Source organism: Hydractinia symbiolongicarpus, chromosome 13 (genome assembly GCF_029227915.1).
Source record: "Hydractinia symbiolongicarpus strain clone_291-10 chromosome 13, HSymV2.1, whole genome shotgun sequence".
NCBI lineage: Eukaryota > Metazoa > Cnidaria > Hydrozoa > Anthoathecata > Hydractiniidae > Hydractinia > Hydractinia symbiolongicarpus.
Genome location: NC_079887.1, coordinates 15,023,946 through 15,040,610, shown reverse-complemented (window position 1 = coordinate 15,040,610; position 16,665 = coordinate 15,023,946). Strand labels below are relative to the sequence as shown.

The 16,665-nt window shown below is 34.6% G+C and overlaps 1 protein-coding gene across 2 annotated transcripts; it reads left to right on the top strand.

Annotated features, from left to right (window-relative positions):
* Positions 1-133: 133 nt before the first annotated feature.
* LOC130622925 (uncharacterized) lies at positions 134-14,003 on the top strand. 2 transcript variants are annotated; one of them, XM_057438382.1, is made up of 17 exons: positions 134-365; positions 671-778; positions 2,621-2,839; positions 2,929-3,087; positions 3,736-3,894; positions 4,122-4,367; positions 6,517-6,729; positions 7,014-7,306; positions 8,297-8,570; positions 9,183-9,364; positions 11,110-11,333; positions 11,903-12,103; positions 12,423-12,715; positions 12,810-12,977; positions 13,314-13,382; positions 13,464-13,681; positions 13,785-14,003. In XM_057438382.1, the coding sequence occupies exons 1-17, from the start codon at positions 149-151 to the stop codon at positions 13,902-13,904; spliced, it is 3,363 nt and encodes a 1,120-aa protein (XP_057294365.1). In that variant the 5' UTR covers positions 134-148; the 3' UTR covers positions 13,905-14,003. The 2 variants fall into 2 exon arrangements, with proteins under 2 accessions (XP_057294365.1, XP_057294366.1); XM_057438383.1 differs by lacking the exons at positions 134-365; positions 671-778 and adding an exon at positions 2,245-2,319.
* Positions 14,004-16,665: the final 2,662 nt, after the last annotated feature.

Below are 16,665 nucleotides of genomic sequence, written 5' to 3'. Positions count from 1 at the left end.
TAGCGGTGTGACTTTCTAAGAAAATCTTTTTTATTGAACCAGGAAATATATATTTCTTACATAACTTCCCATTCTTTCCTTTCTTGGACAATGCCATTTTTGCTTTGCGCAACAATGCAAAAATCCCTGAAAACAATTACGTAACAGAATGGAACTTTTTGTCTTTAGTGTAAAAGGTAGCTCAACAATTAATGGAAAGGAAAACATCAATACTGAGTTCATATACTACTTTAATGAACAGAAGAAAGAAATGGATTTAGCTTTATGTCTGAAGGTGGAGCAGACATCAATAGACGGTGTAATGGCATACCTGTTCAGTACTGCAGCAATTACCGATAGTCAATGGTTGATTTATGACGAAGTTGGTATGTGTTTTTTCCTCTACCATATTGATATTAACTCACAATTCAAACTAGTTGAAAATTCAGCTTGGATTTTGCACCTTTCTTTTTTGTGTTTTATTAGAAATGTAAATATAGGCAGCTTCCAATCAATAATCTTTCCAAGAAACAGAGAAAAAAACAGCGCTCTGAATTTTAAAGTTAAAGTAAAAAAGGGAAACTCTTTCTAGAGGGTTTGTTAGCGGAAAATTTTATGAGATGCGATTTTTTTTTTCTATTTTGAAAAAAGGTGGAAAAGTTTACTTCAGTTGTATAATTTGTAACTTTAGGTTTAATTGCGAGGAAAACAAGATATGACGTTAATTTTGATCGGACGTTCTGCTCACGTATGGAAAACAGTTATGACACGGAAGCCTTTCCACCATCTCACGAGAAAGGTAATTCAATTTATTAAAAAGATTTGCAAAATTATAGACCACCTTTGACATAAAGTAAGTGTGCGTCACAGTAGTGGTACTATGTTCAACGCCTTCGCCTATCATCTTTTGCATGAACGCTCATCCTTACAAGAAACGTGCAAAAAATTGACAAGGTGAAAAATATATATAAATCTACATCAACTTTAAAACCTACAAGGATTGAAGAACTGACCGACAAAGAAACACTGACAAGGGCCCTGAACAATCAAAAGTTGGAGAGAAAAAAAAAAAAGATATTTGTTTTTCCGGCGTGGTTTTTTTATTAGCTTTACATATGACATTTAACTTTCATCTCACGACCACAAGATGTTTTTTCTTGAAGTCGACAACTTTATTTTTTGCTTAACATGATCTGCACACATCTATTCGTGCTGGCAGTAATTCAGCCAAGTGGGTCAACTAAAGTAACAAAGAATAATTTTAACTGCATAATGTCAGCAAGAAAGCTTTGGAAATTTGAAACCAACAATGAGTATTTTTATTTAGACAGTCTATTGCGATCTTATGTGATCATCTTGAGGTCTAAAATACAACATAAAAAAATATTAAAAATCCATGATAAAATATATTTGCACAGTTAAAAACAATCAAGAAGCCATATATTTCGTAAAGAGATGGCTTCTGAAAGTCACGATGGGTCCAGATAAATTATGTGTGTAATGTTGCGTGTAATGTTGCGTGTAATGTTGTGTGTAATGTTGTGTGCAATTTTTTGTGTAATGTTGTGTGCAATGTTGTGTGTAATTTTGTGTGTAATGTTGTGTGTAATGTTGTGTGTAATGTTGTGTGTAATTTTGTGTGCAATGTTGTGTGTAATTTGTATTTATAACGTTTACTCGTGTAATTAGTATATGTAAGTGCACGTTTACTCGTGTAATTAGTATATGTAAGTGCACGTTTACGAGTGCAATTAGGAAATAACCGAACGAGTATTTTTTTTTTGCTTTTTAATTTTCCGAGTCCGTTCGAACAAGGAGAAATTTAAAAAGCAAAAAAAATACGAGTTAATCACACAATGAACTATTTTTGTAAGAGTAGCACAGGATGTCAATATCAATGTTTTGATTTTTTTATTACCCGATTTATAATTATTTCGATTCATTTTTAAAGATATCTTTTTTTGGCTTATCATAAAACGCGAGAAAATAAATATTTATGGGTATGAATCCAAAAGCAAGTAATTATTTTAAACAACAAGTGAACGTATTAGGAAATATATTTTTTCCTATATCGAATGCTTTTATTTTTCTTGTTCAGATTTAATAAGCCTTATTGTTTTATGACCTTTTTGTTACCTTATTGTTTTATGGGTTTTTTTATTATAGTTCGAATTTATAACATCATATATATTTTATAAATTATCGCCGCTCTTTAAAGAATGCAGTTAAGATTCTAGAGTGCAATTAAAAAATAATTGCACTCGTCACAGGGTAATTACGATATAATTTGCACTGTAGAAGAAGCGCCAAACAAGAAAAAATAGGTCATCGTGTGATTATGTATGTGATCATCCTAGATTACGAACTTCATTTTTGGGTTTAGGTTAAATTTGTACATTATTAAGAAGCGGACTGTTGTTTTCGTTTATTGCAAAATAACTGAAATAAATAAATTGCTTTACTTAAAAATGAATTATTTTTTCTTATATTTTTGTGTGATTGTTTTTTCCAAAAGAGCGTTGTAAATTTGCATCACCAATATTCGAAAACGTTAAATGATATTTTTTTAGTAGTACAGTAAAGTAGTACAGTAATGGCAGCAGGGTGTTCCTTTTTTATTCTGTAATTTTTTTTATTTCAGCGTTCAATGGTGGGGTAGTTCTTTATGGAGAGAACGTCCGTTTCCCTAACTGCGTGGTTCAAGGTGAAGAAGATCCAGTTTGCATGTTTTACAAACGCGTGTTTGAAGGAAATACTTTGAGTGCAAAATACTTTGGAAAGGTTAATCCTGGCAAACGATATTTTCTTGAAGGAAGGTTTCAAACTCCAATCAAACTAGGACCGGGTATTGAGATAAGAGGTAAAAAATATCTTTAGAAATGAGATTGAATTGTTTAGTTTTTATCAAACTTACCACTCCTCAATCCCTGTTCAATCTATCTTCTTAAGGTAAATTAACATCTGTTACAACAAGCAGAGTTGGTAAGATAGTGCATCAAAAGATAATCAATATTGTGGAAAACAGTGAAACCGGAAAGATGGAAATTCAAGGACGGGAACGAATGCATGGGACATTGTGGCTATCAAGTGTGCAAGCAGATATTCCAGGTAATGTTGCTAAGTTGTGGTATTTCCTATGCACTTCGTGGGCCAATAAATGCAATAGAAATGTTACCACTACACCATTTATTTGTTTCAACTTTTTGGATAAAAGAGACACTAAACTGTCATTTTCGTTGCTAAACTGATAGTTAGGCAAAGAATTTATTGTGAGACTACCCACACTGTGATAGGAAACCTTTGTTGTGGAGGGAGGTGGAAGTGCTCACCATGCCATGCTTTTGACAATTGGCACCTCTAAGTTGCTGGAAAATGCATTAAACTGGAATGAAATCTGTAAAAACAGATTGGTTTTAAATGATGGTGACTTAAATGAAAATGTTTGAATCGATCAATAAATGGATTGATAAAACGGCCTTGATTTTTTCCATTTTTTTTTAACAAAGATACCCTCTTTAAAGCAAAAATTTTCAGAAAAAATTTTTTTTGCTACTTTATAATGGTATCCTGGTCTATAGAGTTTGGACCTAAAGCCTATTTTCTAACAACCGAAGTTTTCATTGGCAGTCAAAACGAAAAATAGATCGAAATATAAATTTTTTGACACGCCAAATTAGAATTTTTATTTGAAATTTGATTCATCTTTGCTTCTATCATTTAACACTTGCATTACATGTGATTAATGTGTCATTTTAGTGATGTTACAGTTCGTCGGAAAAAGTATTTTGTTTAAAGCATCTGGCGTGGAAGACGATAACATTGGCACAAACATACTTGGTATAGCAAATGTTCGTGCGGTTAATGTGAAGTCTCAATCGTACCCCTTAAAACTTGATGGACCAATTGAAGCAGTAGGTATGGTTAAGAAATATGCTGCATGGATTTACTTTGCAGCATATTTCTGTTGCAGTTATTTTACAATATAAATATATATATAATACTACTTTTAGTGTGTTCTGATGTAACGCGAACAAGACAATCTGGAATTTTTTATTGTCCTGTTATTTTATGTCTGACATTTTGTTAGATTTAAAACGTTATATAAAGCTCGTTTGAATAAAAGTTTATTTTTGTCACTCTAGAATTTCATTCACGACTTCTAATTGGGTCATCGGAAGCTCATTTTATCTCAGTTGCAGGCGGAAGAGAAAATACGGCACAGTATATCCACGGCGACAATTCTAAGAACAAATTTTATGCTTGCAAAAAATCTGATTTAAATGTTGTATTGAGGAATTTATTTCAGGCTTTTGGTGCTACGCTGCGACTTCCAATTCTCGATACAGCAACAGTTAAAGATGCTTGCTTTACTTACCATAATGGAGAAGGTATGTTTGCTAAGTTTTCCAATTAAAAGTCTAATATAAAGTCTATTTATCACGATTACAGTCCTTTTTGTCTGTAAATATTACAAAACTAATTACTAACTAACTAATCTCTAGCTACGTTTATAAATAGTCGATAAGGCCCGTGGAAACATCCACTCAGGCAGAGGGACAATGGAAAAGATTCGTCATATGAATTTTAATGAGATCAGTCCATACACAAAACCTTTTCAGACATTTGTTTGCTCGTTGCGTCTATTGTGTAGCGTTTAAAAAAACGACCATTTAAGAAGTGTGTAGATTCATGTGCTTTTGGCGAACAATGAAAAAGAAACGTTATAAAAATTTGTCATGACGTCAGCAATGCATAATCAAATAATATTATTCAGAAACTTATTTCAAAAAATTATTGCACAGTTAAAACTGTGTAATGTATAAGATCACGTGCGTTCGACGAACAACTAAAGAGATTGCTGCAAAAGCCTGGCATTGTGCAAAAATATTTTGTATCCCAAAGTTTTTTAACTGTTGCCTTGTGTAGAGCTTGAAACACGTACCAAGAAAATGGATAGCATGCTGTCCGTCCGACTAACGGTTACAAAGATATTGGGGTTCAAGGTTTTATTTTATTTAATGAGAAATTCTACCAAAATAAGAGCCATTTCGTTAGTAATGCTTAAGAAATTCATATTTATTGCAAAAGTGGGAAAATGGCATATTTTAGGCATGTTTGACGTCATTTCTATTTTCCCATGACATCATCAAAATAATATTTTAACTGGTATCTGTTTATATTATAACTCCGAATTGCAGCCCTCACCTTTTATGAATCATTTTCATCACATTTTCATCGAAAAAGCATCCCATGCTTTTTCTTTAGTTTAAATAATCTTTCGAAACCATCAGTCCCACCGGTTTTTATTGTACGACTGCTGTGTTGTTTTTATTTTTTTGAAAACACAGACATAGTTAATAAATAGGCAGGAAAGAACATAAGACTCCTAACAAACGTTAGTTGTTGCATCACTTTAACTAGTAACAAGTGTGTATCCCTTGGGCTACTTGTTGTGATTTCCGGTGCCACTCAACTGGTGAGAAACTAATACTAACATGCAGAATGATTCAGGATCATCATTCTATATTCTATAGGAAATTGTTGACTTTTTAAAACGGAACGTAAGCTGGTGAATGTAGCAAAGTGTAGAACGTAATTTATGTGAGATATATCTGCTGTTGTAAGGGAAGCATTTGGCTGATGAAGTCATCATAGACGTGCATATTTTACATGGCTGTGCTAAAAAATATTGAGGGATATACCCTGCCTATTTTATGCAGGAGGGGCTATGGCTTAGATGGAGAGTCCTAGAGTATCAAATGCTCATTTTGAGCTACGCAGATCCAATTAGGGACCGCGCTCTACTAGACAACTTCCTGAAACATCCATCGGCTGACACAGTGTGCCATGCCATCTCCCCAATTTCCCTCACAAGGCCTTGGTTAATCCGGGCTATCCTAACATTCACTTGCACATATTAAATTGCCGCCAAGGGGAATCGAACCCCTGTCTCCCGCACAAAGTGCGAGAGTTATAACCACTAAACTACGGCGCCACAATAAATTATATCAGGCAGCAATCTATTCGAGCGTATTACTGCTAATACTGAAACCCAACCACCTGCGCAAGCATCATGAACAACAAAATCTGATACGGTCAGAGTAATCAGGGTATTACAACCAGTTGCAGCAGAACCAAATCGATTTAATTGGCTGTGTCGTTTTGAGCAATCTTTTTAGGTTATAACATGATAGCTAGTCTTGTTAAAGAAGCCTTCTCCCAGGTTTAAAAGATCAGCTTCTCTCAATGCAAAGGAATGTGCTAGAGCATATCTCTCCACCACTCCACCAATAAACACAAAGTATCTTCGCAGAGCAGGACCGGAATTAAAATCAACCAACAAGCAAAAAGCCAGCGCGGCTTCAATAGCAGGGGAACTAGATTGTGTGTTCGCGCTAATAAGAATAATTCGTGCTCATAACATTTTAGACAATGCTGTGTATACACTTATTTCATTCGTAAAACTATTGCTCCTTTTGGTCAGCCTTACTTTAAACTTTAACTACATCTATCCTTTGTTAATACGATAATTTGTAGAACCAAATTGGGAAGTGCCCAACCGTGGTTTTACAGCGGAAAGAGGCTTGAGACTTTATGGAAAGTTACATGCAGATTTTGGTATCAATATGCCGCTGGTAGTATTATTCGAAGGTAGCGCCGTGAGAATGGTTGCTGAACTGACCCCACTTCGCTGGGGAGTTACCAAAGAAGAAGTTGATCGAAAAACTCCGCAAGGAGAAACAATAAAAGGTATATGCTTTCGTTTAAAAGATTGCTTTTATAGCAGCTGCTATCTAATACTTGGAAAAATTAAATCCCATTACCAAGCCAATTATCATTACGTTTTCAAGTGGTATACCCATTCTCTTTTCGTCAGTGTTCGCCCTATTTTTTTATGCTTTTTAATATTGACAATGGGAGAGCAAATAATCTTCGGGTCCGTGCAAAGGTCGTGACTCTAAAAAAGCCATATTTTTGTTGTGAATTGTAGACAATTTTAATCGTTAACTTTGTTAAAATATCGCGCCTTATAGTGCAAAGAGACGTTTCACGAATTCAAATGACGATGAGTGAAGATGAAGAAATCATGGGTCCACAACTGCACATCGAATACCAAAATGGTGTCTATAGTAACGGTTTTATAGAAGGATATATTCGAGCACCTGGTTTTGAAGGTACGGGAAGAATAAATATTATGGAAGACACAGAAGGAAGACCTACAAAGTATGAATTCACACATACTGGACTAATATATGGGGTTATTGAGGGAAGCCTAAAATTGGCAGCTACTTACACCGGCAGGAATATGAACGAAATTGATTTCCAGGTGAGTGAGTGTAAATAAAATCCCAAAGTTTTTTCAACAATTTAGTTTTGTAGTTTTTAGAACTTACCCATGTTTAAAGTTTTTATTTGAGCGACTGCATTGGTGAAGTATTTGAAGTTGTATTTTTTCCAATTCTGATCAAAATAAAATACTTGAAAATTCGATAAAATTAAAAGAGAAGACATATATCGCATTTATATCGCATTGCGCAGCATAGTACTAATTTTCAACTGAAAGATAGTTCACATATAGGCAACTTTTGATACGTTTTCGTCATTGTAATCAAGACATTCGTTCGACATCAAAATTAGTCAACTATAAATAGTTATCTATATTATAATACCCGTATACGTCTGTCTGTCCGTATGTCTGTCTGTCACGCAAAATGGTAGCTTAGCTGCGCAAGTAGCGAGACGCACGCGATGCGGTATAAAAAGGACGGGCGAACCCGTGGATTTTTTCACGGGTTAACGACTAGTTGTATATGAAAACAAAACAGCGTTGCACATATAAATAGATATTTTTTTCTTGTTGGCGTAGTTCAGTTTTTAAAACAAAATAACTGTAGGTAACATATGTTCACCATTTTTTTCCCTGCCACCCGCAGGTTGGGTGGTATTAGCTACCCACTACATTCCCTGCTATCTGAATGTCGGGTGGTAATAGTTATCCACCCTTTCAGTCCCTGCCACCTGCAGATCGGGTGGTATATTAGTTACGCGAGTCGACGCAACGAAATTTGCGAATTTCTTTTTCCAAAATGCACGATATTTCAGGGAAAACGGCTAAGCGCAGCTTTTAAATTGCTGATGGTATTTGAAGTTCGTCAAAAGCGGTATCCCTTTGAAAGTTTTTACATGTCCATTCAAACCTTAAGACTTGCACGGATTCCATAAAGAATTTTACATACACCCCCTTGCTATTACAGTTTTGATTCTACCATTTTATATTGTGATATCAAAACGTAATACTTAATATTCAATTTTTAAGCTCGAGGTGGATCTTCTGTCAAAAGTAAGAGAAAAGATCCCAGATGTTATTCAAGAGAGCATAAATGAATTCAACGAACCTTACGATAACGTTGTGAACAAACTCGATGTAGATATACGAAAGACAAGTGAACTTTACCGAACACATTCGACAACTCACAACTCTCTCAGGGAAAATGTGGATGCATTAAGCGCAAGAACTAAAAAATCAAAGCTTGAACGAGCACGTTCTCTTCAAGCAGTGTCAAAACGATGTGCAAGAGAGTGCAAACCAGGTATTTCTTTTTTTCCATAATATTAACTGTTTTCTGTTTCTTGAACAAAACAGGGTCGTGCTCAACTACGCACGAAATATGTAAGCTGGAAATAACAAATGCGATATGCATTTATGTATTGCTTTGCTATAACCTGAAAATTTTGTGGATATTTCACAGGCTAGAGCGACTAGTCTCTTTAATAATAGCCATCGTCTGTCTGTGTGTCTGCAAAAGGCGCCTCCTGTTACGGAAACACGAAATACGGTATATAAAGGACGTGCGACCCGTGGATTTTTACCACGGGTTAACGACTAGCTTTATTAATGTCCGTCTTTTGTGTATTCAAAATAGTTGCGAGCATCTTCATTTCGGCACCATGTAGAGTAAAACAATATGCTGACGGGCGAGTCTGTGGATATTCCTACGGAAAGACGATTCGTGCCTATAACATTATCCAGATTTTGTTTGGAATGCTAATTTTATTACTTTGTGCTAGAAATGTACGAAAGAAGACGTTTGGAATATGCAGGACCGGCAAACCCGTTGAATTTTTTGACTAGTATTTTTTATGCAATCCTTTGTTTCCGACAATATTTAGATGGACTTTTTTAATTCATCTCGTTTCTTTAGTTTACATGCCTGGTCTTAAATGGGAGAATAAATGCACAACTTTAAAAAAACAAAAAGATTCACGATGTATAAAGTTTGTTAAGGATTCACATAAAGTCAGTGATGTTGGCTGCATGGCACAATGTGAATCTGAAAGAGTGAAGTCACATGCTGAAGCCATTCACCATGACAACGTTGCAAGGGTAGGTTCAATTGATTGCTCGTTAATTAATATATTCTAATTAATGCAATATACCCAATCTGTTAGTACTCTTGCGATTTCAGTTTGTTTTCGTTAAATTTTTAAACAACTTGTGTTCCAACTTAGTAAAAATTAATTTAAATTGATAGAAAAGTTGCTTAACAGCGGCTTAAGGCTGAAATACACGATCCGTTTAAACGGAAGGTCAAAACCTGACGGATGACCTGTAGGGGAAACTTTGCGAAAGTTTTCTAGGCTACGCGTAATTCGTTTAAGCGTACAACATGCTTCAAAAGTTTTTCAAATCGCAGCAAGTTTAACAAAAAAAGAAAGAGATGGGTGTAACACCAACATTACTAATCGAATTTCGTACAGAAGGCTAGTTTGAATAAGTTTTTGAGAATTAGTCCAAATGGCTCTTGTTTTCATTTTGATTATTTTTTACTGTAGCTATATCTTGTTTTCAACTGTATTTTGCATAATATCCAGAAAGTGATACATGACGTCCTAAGTTTAAAACAATAGACCGTTTAATCTGAAAAGATGAACACGTCTACGTCAAATTTAGCAAGTCAAAACGTTTCAACTATATTATAATACCCGTATACGTCTGTCCGTCTGTCTGTCTGTCTGTCACGCAAAATGGTAGTTAAGCTGCGCAAGTAGCGAGAAGCATGCAATGCAGTATAAAAAGGACGGACAAACGACTAGTTTTTTTAAAACAGACGATCCGTTTTGATCTATGATTTAACCGTCAGGTTTAAGCCTTCTGTTTAAACGGATCGTGTATTTCAGCCTTTAGAAGTAAAATAATCTCTAATAATTTTATCGCTCACAATCGCTCATAAAGCGTTGCGTTTAATGAGAATCCGATTATTTAAGGCATAACAGAACTTTTCTTTCTAGTTTTAATTTGCATTGTTCCAATATTGACTGTCCAACAATAAAATTGCGACATTTTGACTGATCTGCAATCTCTAACAAAATATACTAAAAAAGAAAGTTGCAAACTTTTGAAGTTTGTCCGCACAAATAATAAGCTTTTTCTTTCAAAATATGTTGATATAAGACAACTAACTTCGAAGTTTGTCACCACAAGTAATTGCGTAGGCTATTTCTATATTAGATGCACGCATTTTGAACTTTCCCAGTCAATGTTCAGAGCGGCTTTAAGACTTAGGCTATTTTATTTCTCCTAAAATGTGCTAACTGCATATGCATGGGCATTTTCCACGAATACCAACTTTTATAGTGGTGTGCGGCCATAGAATGTGACAAGCAACTCTTCAACGCTGTCTGCCTGGCAGTTTGACACTTCTGTCCATATTTGAGAAATAAGGAAAAAGCCACTTTCGTCTTAATATTTTAGTCAGAGATTGTTGGTTTAAGCAATTTCAACTTGTCAAAGTTCACGTCCAGCGAACTTAAGACTTTCCCAACTTTGTGCTAGTTATTGCTAAAGTCAACCTTAAAATTTTCAAAAAAAATTTTTATACCCAGCATGGAATATTCCGCAAAACAACCGTGTTACAAAATTTGACAAGTGTATTTTAAACGCCGCTTGCCTACCCTACATATCTGAAACAGTAGCACTTTCGCAGTCTATTGTTTGCGGAGAATTCAAAAGTGATATTTTTTGTCAACTTTGGGAAATAGTCGAAAAAGTGTCATTCTCTTAACACTTTTGAGGAAAAGAAAAAAACTATTAAGAAGAAATTTTATCAAAAATATATTTTTATCCCTTAGAGTACCATAGCTAGGCTTTCTGATGCGACAGAGTGCAAGGACTTAGCAGAATTTCTTGTTAATGACATCCAAAATGTGAAAGAAGAACTAGAGAGAATAAAGACCGACCTTGCAACGCTGGCGAAGTTTATTCATGACATCAAAACCGCTTCACAATCAAGTGCAGTCAATATCCTTAATTTCGCTTCAATATTGTCAGCTTATCCTATCAAGGAAGCAGCCAGGTAAAATTCCTGATTTTGTACAGTCATTTGTTACCTGTTTTGTTTTGTTTCGTTATTTGTTGTTTGTTTCGTTACCTGTTACAAAATTCCAATGCTGCTTTAAAAAAAGAACTAAATGCGAAAAAATTGAGACTTTAAGACATTTTGTCTAATGGGAGTATTTTCTATTAACTTGTTTTAATGCGGTATGTTCAGTTTCCATTAGGCGGCTGCTTTCTAGAATGCGCACTATGATAATCTTCTGAACTACCTTATTCGAATTGAGTTCTAGTTTATATCGAAATACGCCGAAATGTTTATTTCACCTCCATTTAAATAATACTGTCTTGAAACTTATCCAATGCATGTCACTTTCGCAAATTGGCATTGAGTGATAGCTATCTGATAGATGAGGTATACCAAAACAACACATGATAAATGAAAACAAAACCCCTATCTGATAGTTTTTAAGACGCTGCGATAGTAAATCATCAATAACTGTACCAGCTGTAACCATGTTATTCTTATAATCGTACGTAACGTCATATTTGTGAGAGAGTTTGTCTGAAGAATGTATTTTCCTTTTTCAGTCAACCTTCATGTTTAAAGTTCAGGCTTGGTTATACAGTAACCACTAGTGAAGAAGATACATCGAAAGAAATAGAGATGGAGGATAAGATAATTTGTTTTCAAGATGAGTTTGTTAAATCTGTAACAAATATGGCATTGAGAGAAGCTTATAAAGAGAATTATGAAGTTCTTCAACCTAAACTGGATGCAGCAGTCAAGTGGTATTATATTTTATATGCTACTCTGAGGAAGTTTTAGGGGTTGTTAACAGCCTAAGGAGAAGCACATTATTGGTTCTCAGACACCCCCTAACCCCCTCACTATAAGATTCTTATAATTGATCAAATACAATAATTTTTATTCAGTATTGTTATAACTTCGAATTTTGCAAGAAAACTAAGTTTATGAGTATCGTAAGTATCATTGTTTAAAGTTTTGAAACTCCAGTAATCCGATTTACTGATTTTTTGTACATTTGCTGTACTGGCGTAAGCAACAAATCATTGCACACATTTTTTCTTATTATCAACACTTTTTTAGGCATTCAGAGTTGTTAGGTAACTTCTATGAGGATGTAACAGAAAGAGGTGAGCAATTACAAAGATGCATAACAAACTCTCCAAGTCCTGACGATGATGAAGAGAAACGAAAGCGATCATTTATTGCAAATGCAAAGTTATCGCCTATCAGATCTTCCCTTTTTAATGTAATGAGTGAGAGGACAACGCTGATGTTTCACAAATACTCCCCCTGGTCAGTTCTTATGAAGAACAATCCGTTCAATGAAGCTCGTCCAGCTGTGACTAAAGCAACAATTGAAGATGTGACACCAGGTAGTTCATTATTTTACCTTTCCTTGGCAATATTTCCAAAATAATCATTATTAGTCGGCTAATATTGATATTTGTCTAACAATTTTAATCGTAGAAGACTCGTGTCTTGCAACTCGACACATAGTTCAAAATTATCAAGATATCGTAGGGTACATGAAAGTCTGGGCGACTTCATTGCAAAGTGGACAGAAGACCTTCGAAAAGGTTAATGACATGGTGGGAAAGAGATTGACGGCAGTAAGAAGCGCCATAAATAAAATGGGTATAATTTTTGTGTCTGTTGTTGTTGTTGTTTTTGTTGTTGCTCTTCTTTACATTTTTGTTTAGACCTATTAACATACGGAAGACAAAATGACCTATTTGACATGTTTATAGCATAAGTAATAGCAGAAAAAGAGAGATGCATTGTAAGCGCCAGAATAGTCTATTCCAATGACTTGCTCAAATTACCTTCTTAATCTGGAATGAGCATTCTGTAATTATAGCTAACAAGTTTCACGGCTGTAAATTCAGGATGTATGACCCGCCCATTTATCTCTATTATCCTGCACAATGCCAAAACATTTCGCTGTTAATATTAATTAATTATTTTTTTTAGCAACTGGAGATCATATCCTGGATGTTCATGCGGACAACATGAATCACTGGATGAATGTTACTGAAAATGGTAAAATGAATGACTATGTTCTTCCATTTCCGTGCGAACGATAAAAAAGATACAATTTAATACCTTGCTCTTTTTTTTCAGGAATGAAAAAATGGCTAGATGTGTCCTCACAGCGTCTCCATCATTTGAACAAAGATGGTCTAAAGTTGATTAAAGAGGAATTATCCTATATGTATTCTGACAAAGAATACAAGTCTATTGATGAGTACATTCAGAACAAGGCCAAGAAAGGAAATAATGCTTTTAAAAGAGCGAACATTCCAGGAAAAGATGAGAAACCATTTTCTCAGCCATCTCAGGTAAAATAAGTTAACCCATTTGGAACTTAAAATTTCGGCCTTTTCGTGTTTAGCCTAAAGTATTATCAAGTGAAGTAATTTAATAAAAAAAATTTATTTATAGCAATTGCTTCAAATTTTCGCGAAAGGTGAAAGTCTTCAAGGCGTGTTGCCCATCATCAAGGAAATTGAAGCAAAACTTGTCCACGTTGACAAAAGAAGTATATCGTGCCACTTAAAGTAGAAAGAGAAATTGTTGCACGAAGAAAAATAATATCGGAATGATAACGTAGCGTGTAACTAGGTTATAGTTTCTTAAAATAATAAATTATATAGAAAGATAACTGCTAACTTATTCTGTGTTTTTTTCTTTCACGTTCCTCAAAATTTGAAATTTTAACAGATGCAACCTCTAGTGAATATAGGCTGTTTCCAAATATACCAAATCTGAACTTATAATGACAACAAGTATTAAAACTTCCCATTTTTGGAGTAGCCATGGCAACCGTGTTAATAAATAAGGAGCCTGAATAAAAATCCTGAGTTTTTGAGCTTTTTAACTCCAATTGGGCATTTTTTTAAGAGGTAAATATAAAGCGTTATAACATGAAACCATTCAGGAAGAAAAATTTACTTGCAAAACCAATCCAATCGAGTCATAACGTTCAGCAGCGAAAACACATGTTCTCAGAAAAATAACGAAGCTATGAGAAAATTGCTGCCACACAGGCGAAGTACAATCGGGTTAGAATGGGGAAAGTATATTATGTCTGAGTGGATTTTTTCGTAATCTTTATTTTTAAAAAAAAGATAATTCACAATATTATGTTGGGAAAAAGTACCGTGAAGAAGCGCATGTTTCACTCTCCTTCAGCAACACGTAGGTACAGTTAACCACGCCTATTAGACCTTGTACATATAGATAAAAAAGTAACGCCTTTAAATGCCGCACAATCGCAAGCAGGTTCAGGTTTTTGAATATAAATTGTTTTAATTGTAACCTTGAGTTATAACTAAATTAATCTTGAAAAAAGAAAAACGATAAAGTGGTGAACATTATCAAAAGAAGGAGAATGATCAATTTGCTAAACCTGGCTTTATTATAAAATCCTCGAAACTGCGATCTGTTCATCTTTGTTGTTTTTTTGCAAAATAATAGAGACTTAGTTTGAATAAAACAAGAAATGAAAACAAAAATCATCAAAAAATTACCAACCTGTTTACAGTGTTTATGTAAGTTTTTGTTAAAGAACCGCCGTAATCAGGGCGCACCTAATTACGGCGGTTTCAGGTTTTCTACTCCTTTCCTTGTTGTTACTCAATGAATCGTTCACTTAAGTATTTTTCTATAAAATTGAAACTGCCATTATCATTAATGAAAAAGATTCCATGTGCCAACCTCGTCCCCAGGGCTTGTAAGGCTTTTTTATTTGGACACAGGCCGCTCATATATAAACAGCCTAACAAGCCCTGGGACGAGGTAGATAAAGTAAAACGAAACAAGATAGCTGTACAGCTATGAAGCTGAGGAACCAATGTTATGACGGAGCTGGGGTTTCCTTGTTACTGAGGATACACAAAGCCTATTTCTAATCATCAACGTATTGCAAACCAATGAACACTTAAGCCTCGCTTGCCTAGCATTTGCAACAGGTGATGCTAGCCTAATTATTAAAAATCGTTTTTATTACTTTTTACAAACGTAAGACTACAATATAATGAAATAGAAAAGTTACATCATTTTTTTAAGTAAATAAGGTTTCTAATAAAAGTTAAAAGTTGTACCAGTAAAAGCATGTTTTAATAACACAATATCCCTGCATAAGAGCTAGTTTATGTCAATAAAATGTATGCAGCATTGAGAAAACACAGATCAGGATTTGTTCGAGCTTTCAGCCGAAACTAGAAGCTGTGTGTTCCACAGCTAATTAAGGTGATTGATCCTTAAAAAAACATATTTGACTTGTGCCGTATGACATCCATTACGGAGTCAGCAACAATTTAATCTCCACCATTCATACACCTTTTCATCAACAGCATGGGGATCAAAACACTGTCATAAATGTCATTACTGTCATAAAAATCTAATCTGCATCGTAAAGCGTGACAAAAATAATTGTTCCTGTAACAGTGTCACGTTTTTACCTCATGAATTGAAGTTGAGTGTTCTCCATTGATCGAGTGATACTCATCCGAACGGATAAACGTGCTGTAGCTTTAGCTAGGTATCATCACTGGTTAACGAAAAATTTTTTACAACTTTGTGATTGGAGCTATGAAAGAAAATATGCAACTTTTTATTACAAGAGCTCAAACAAACAGCTAGCTAGCTAAAAACTTTCTGAGTTAGAGACATCCAATCAGACAATGAACAAATGAACAAATTATTTTAGCTTCATACCCTAAACACTTAGTTTCAATATAATTAAGGCGATGTTGATCACGGCCCTTTGCTTAATTACACACTACTCAGTGAGAGCCTCACTCCGAACATTTAGAGGCATAAGAATACCCACGTGTGAAATGTCCGAACTCGACACATTATTGCCTTGTTCTTATCGAATTAGGCGGAAGAAAAGTTAGTTTTTAAACCTAGTTTCAAAGACTGACTTTGTTTAACAAGGAATAAACTGTAACATGGCTAGCTCAGTGGCGGGATAACACAAGTTTATTCGTCGCGAGCACTAAATAATGTCAAAGTTGTTGGCGTGCAGATGAAACAATATATTTTTGATCGAAATATTGCTATTCTTAAACGTTTAAGAATAACAACCAAAGTATTACTACAGAAAAATGAAAAGAAGGTTTTAATAAAATATTTATCAGTTAAGCTTTTCACACACTAAGTACATCGTCAGAGTACAAACAACTAAAATCAACTTTACATATGTACTGAAACTTAATATCTAATTAATTTTAGTATCTAAACCTTATATCTAAGTTAATCGTTAATTGTAGGAATGAACTTTCTAATAAAAAATGCCTATTAAATTTATATGGTTGGA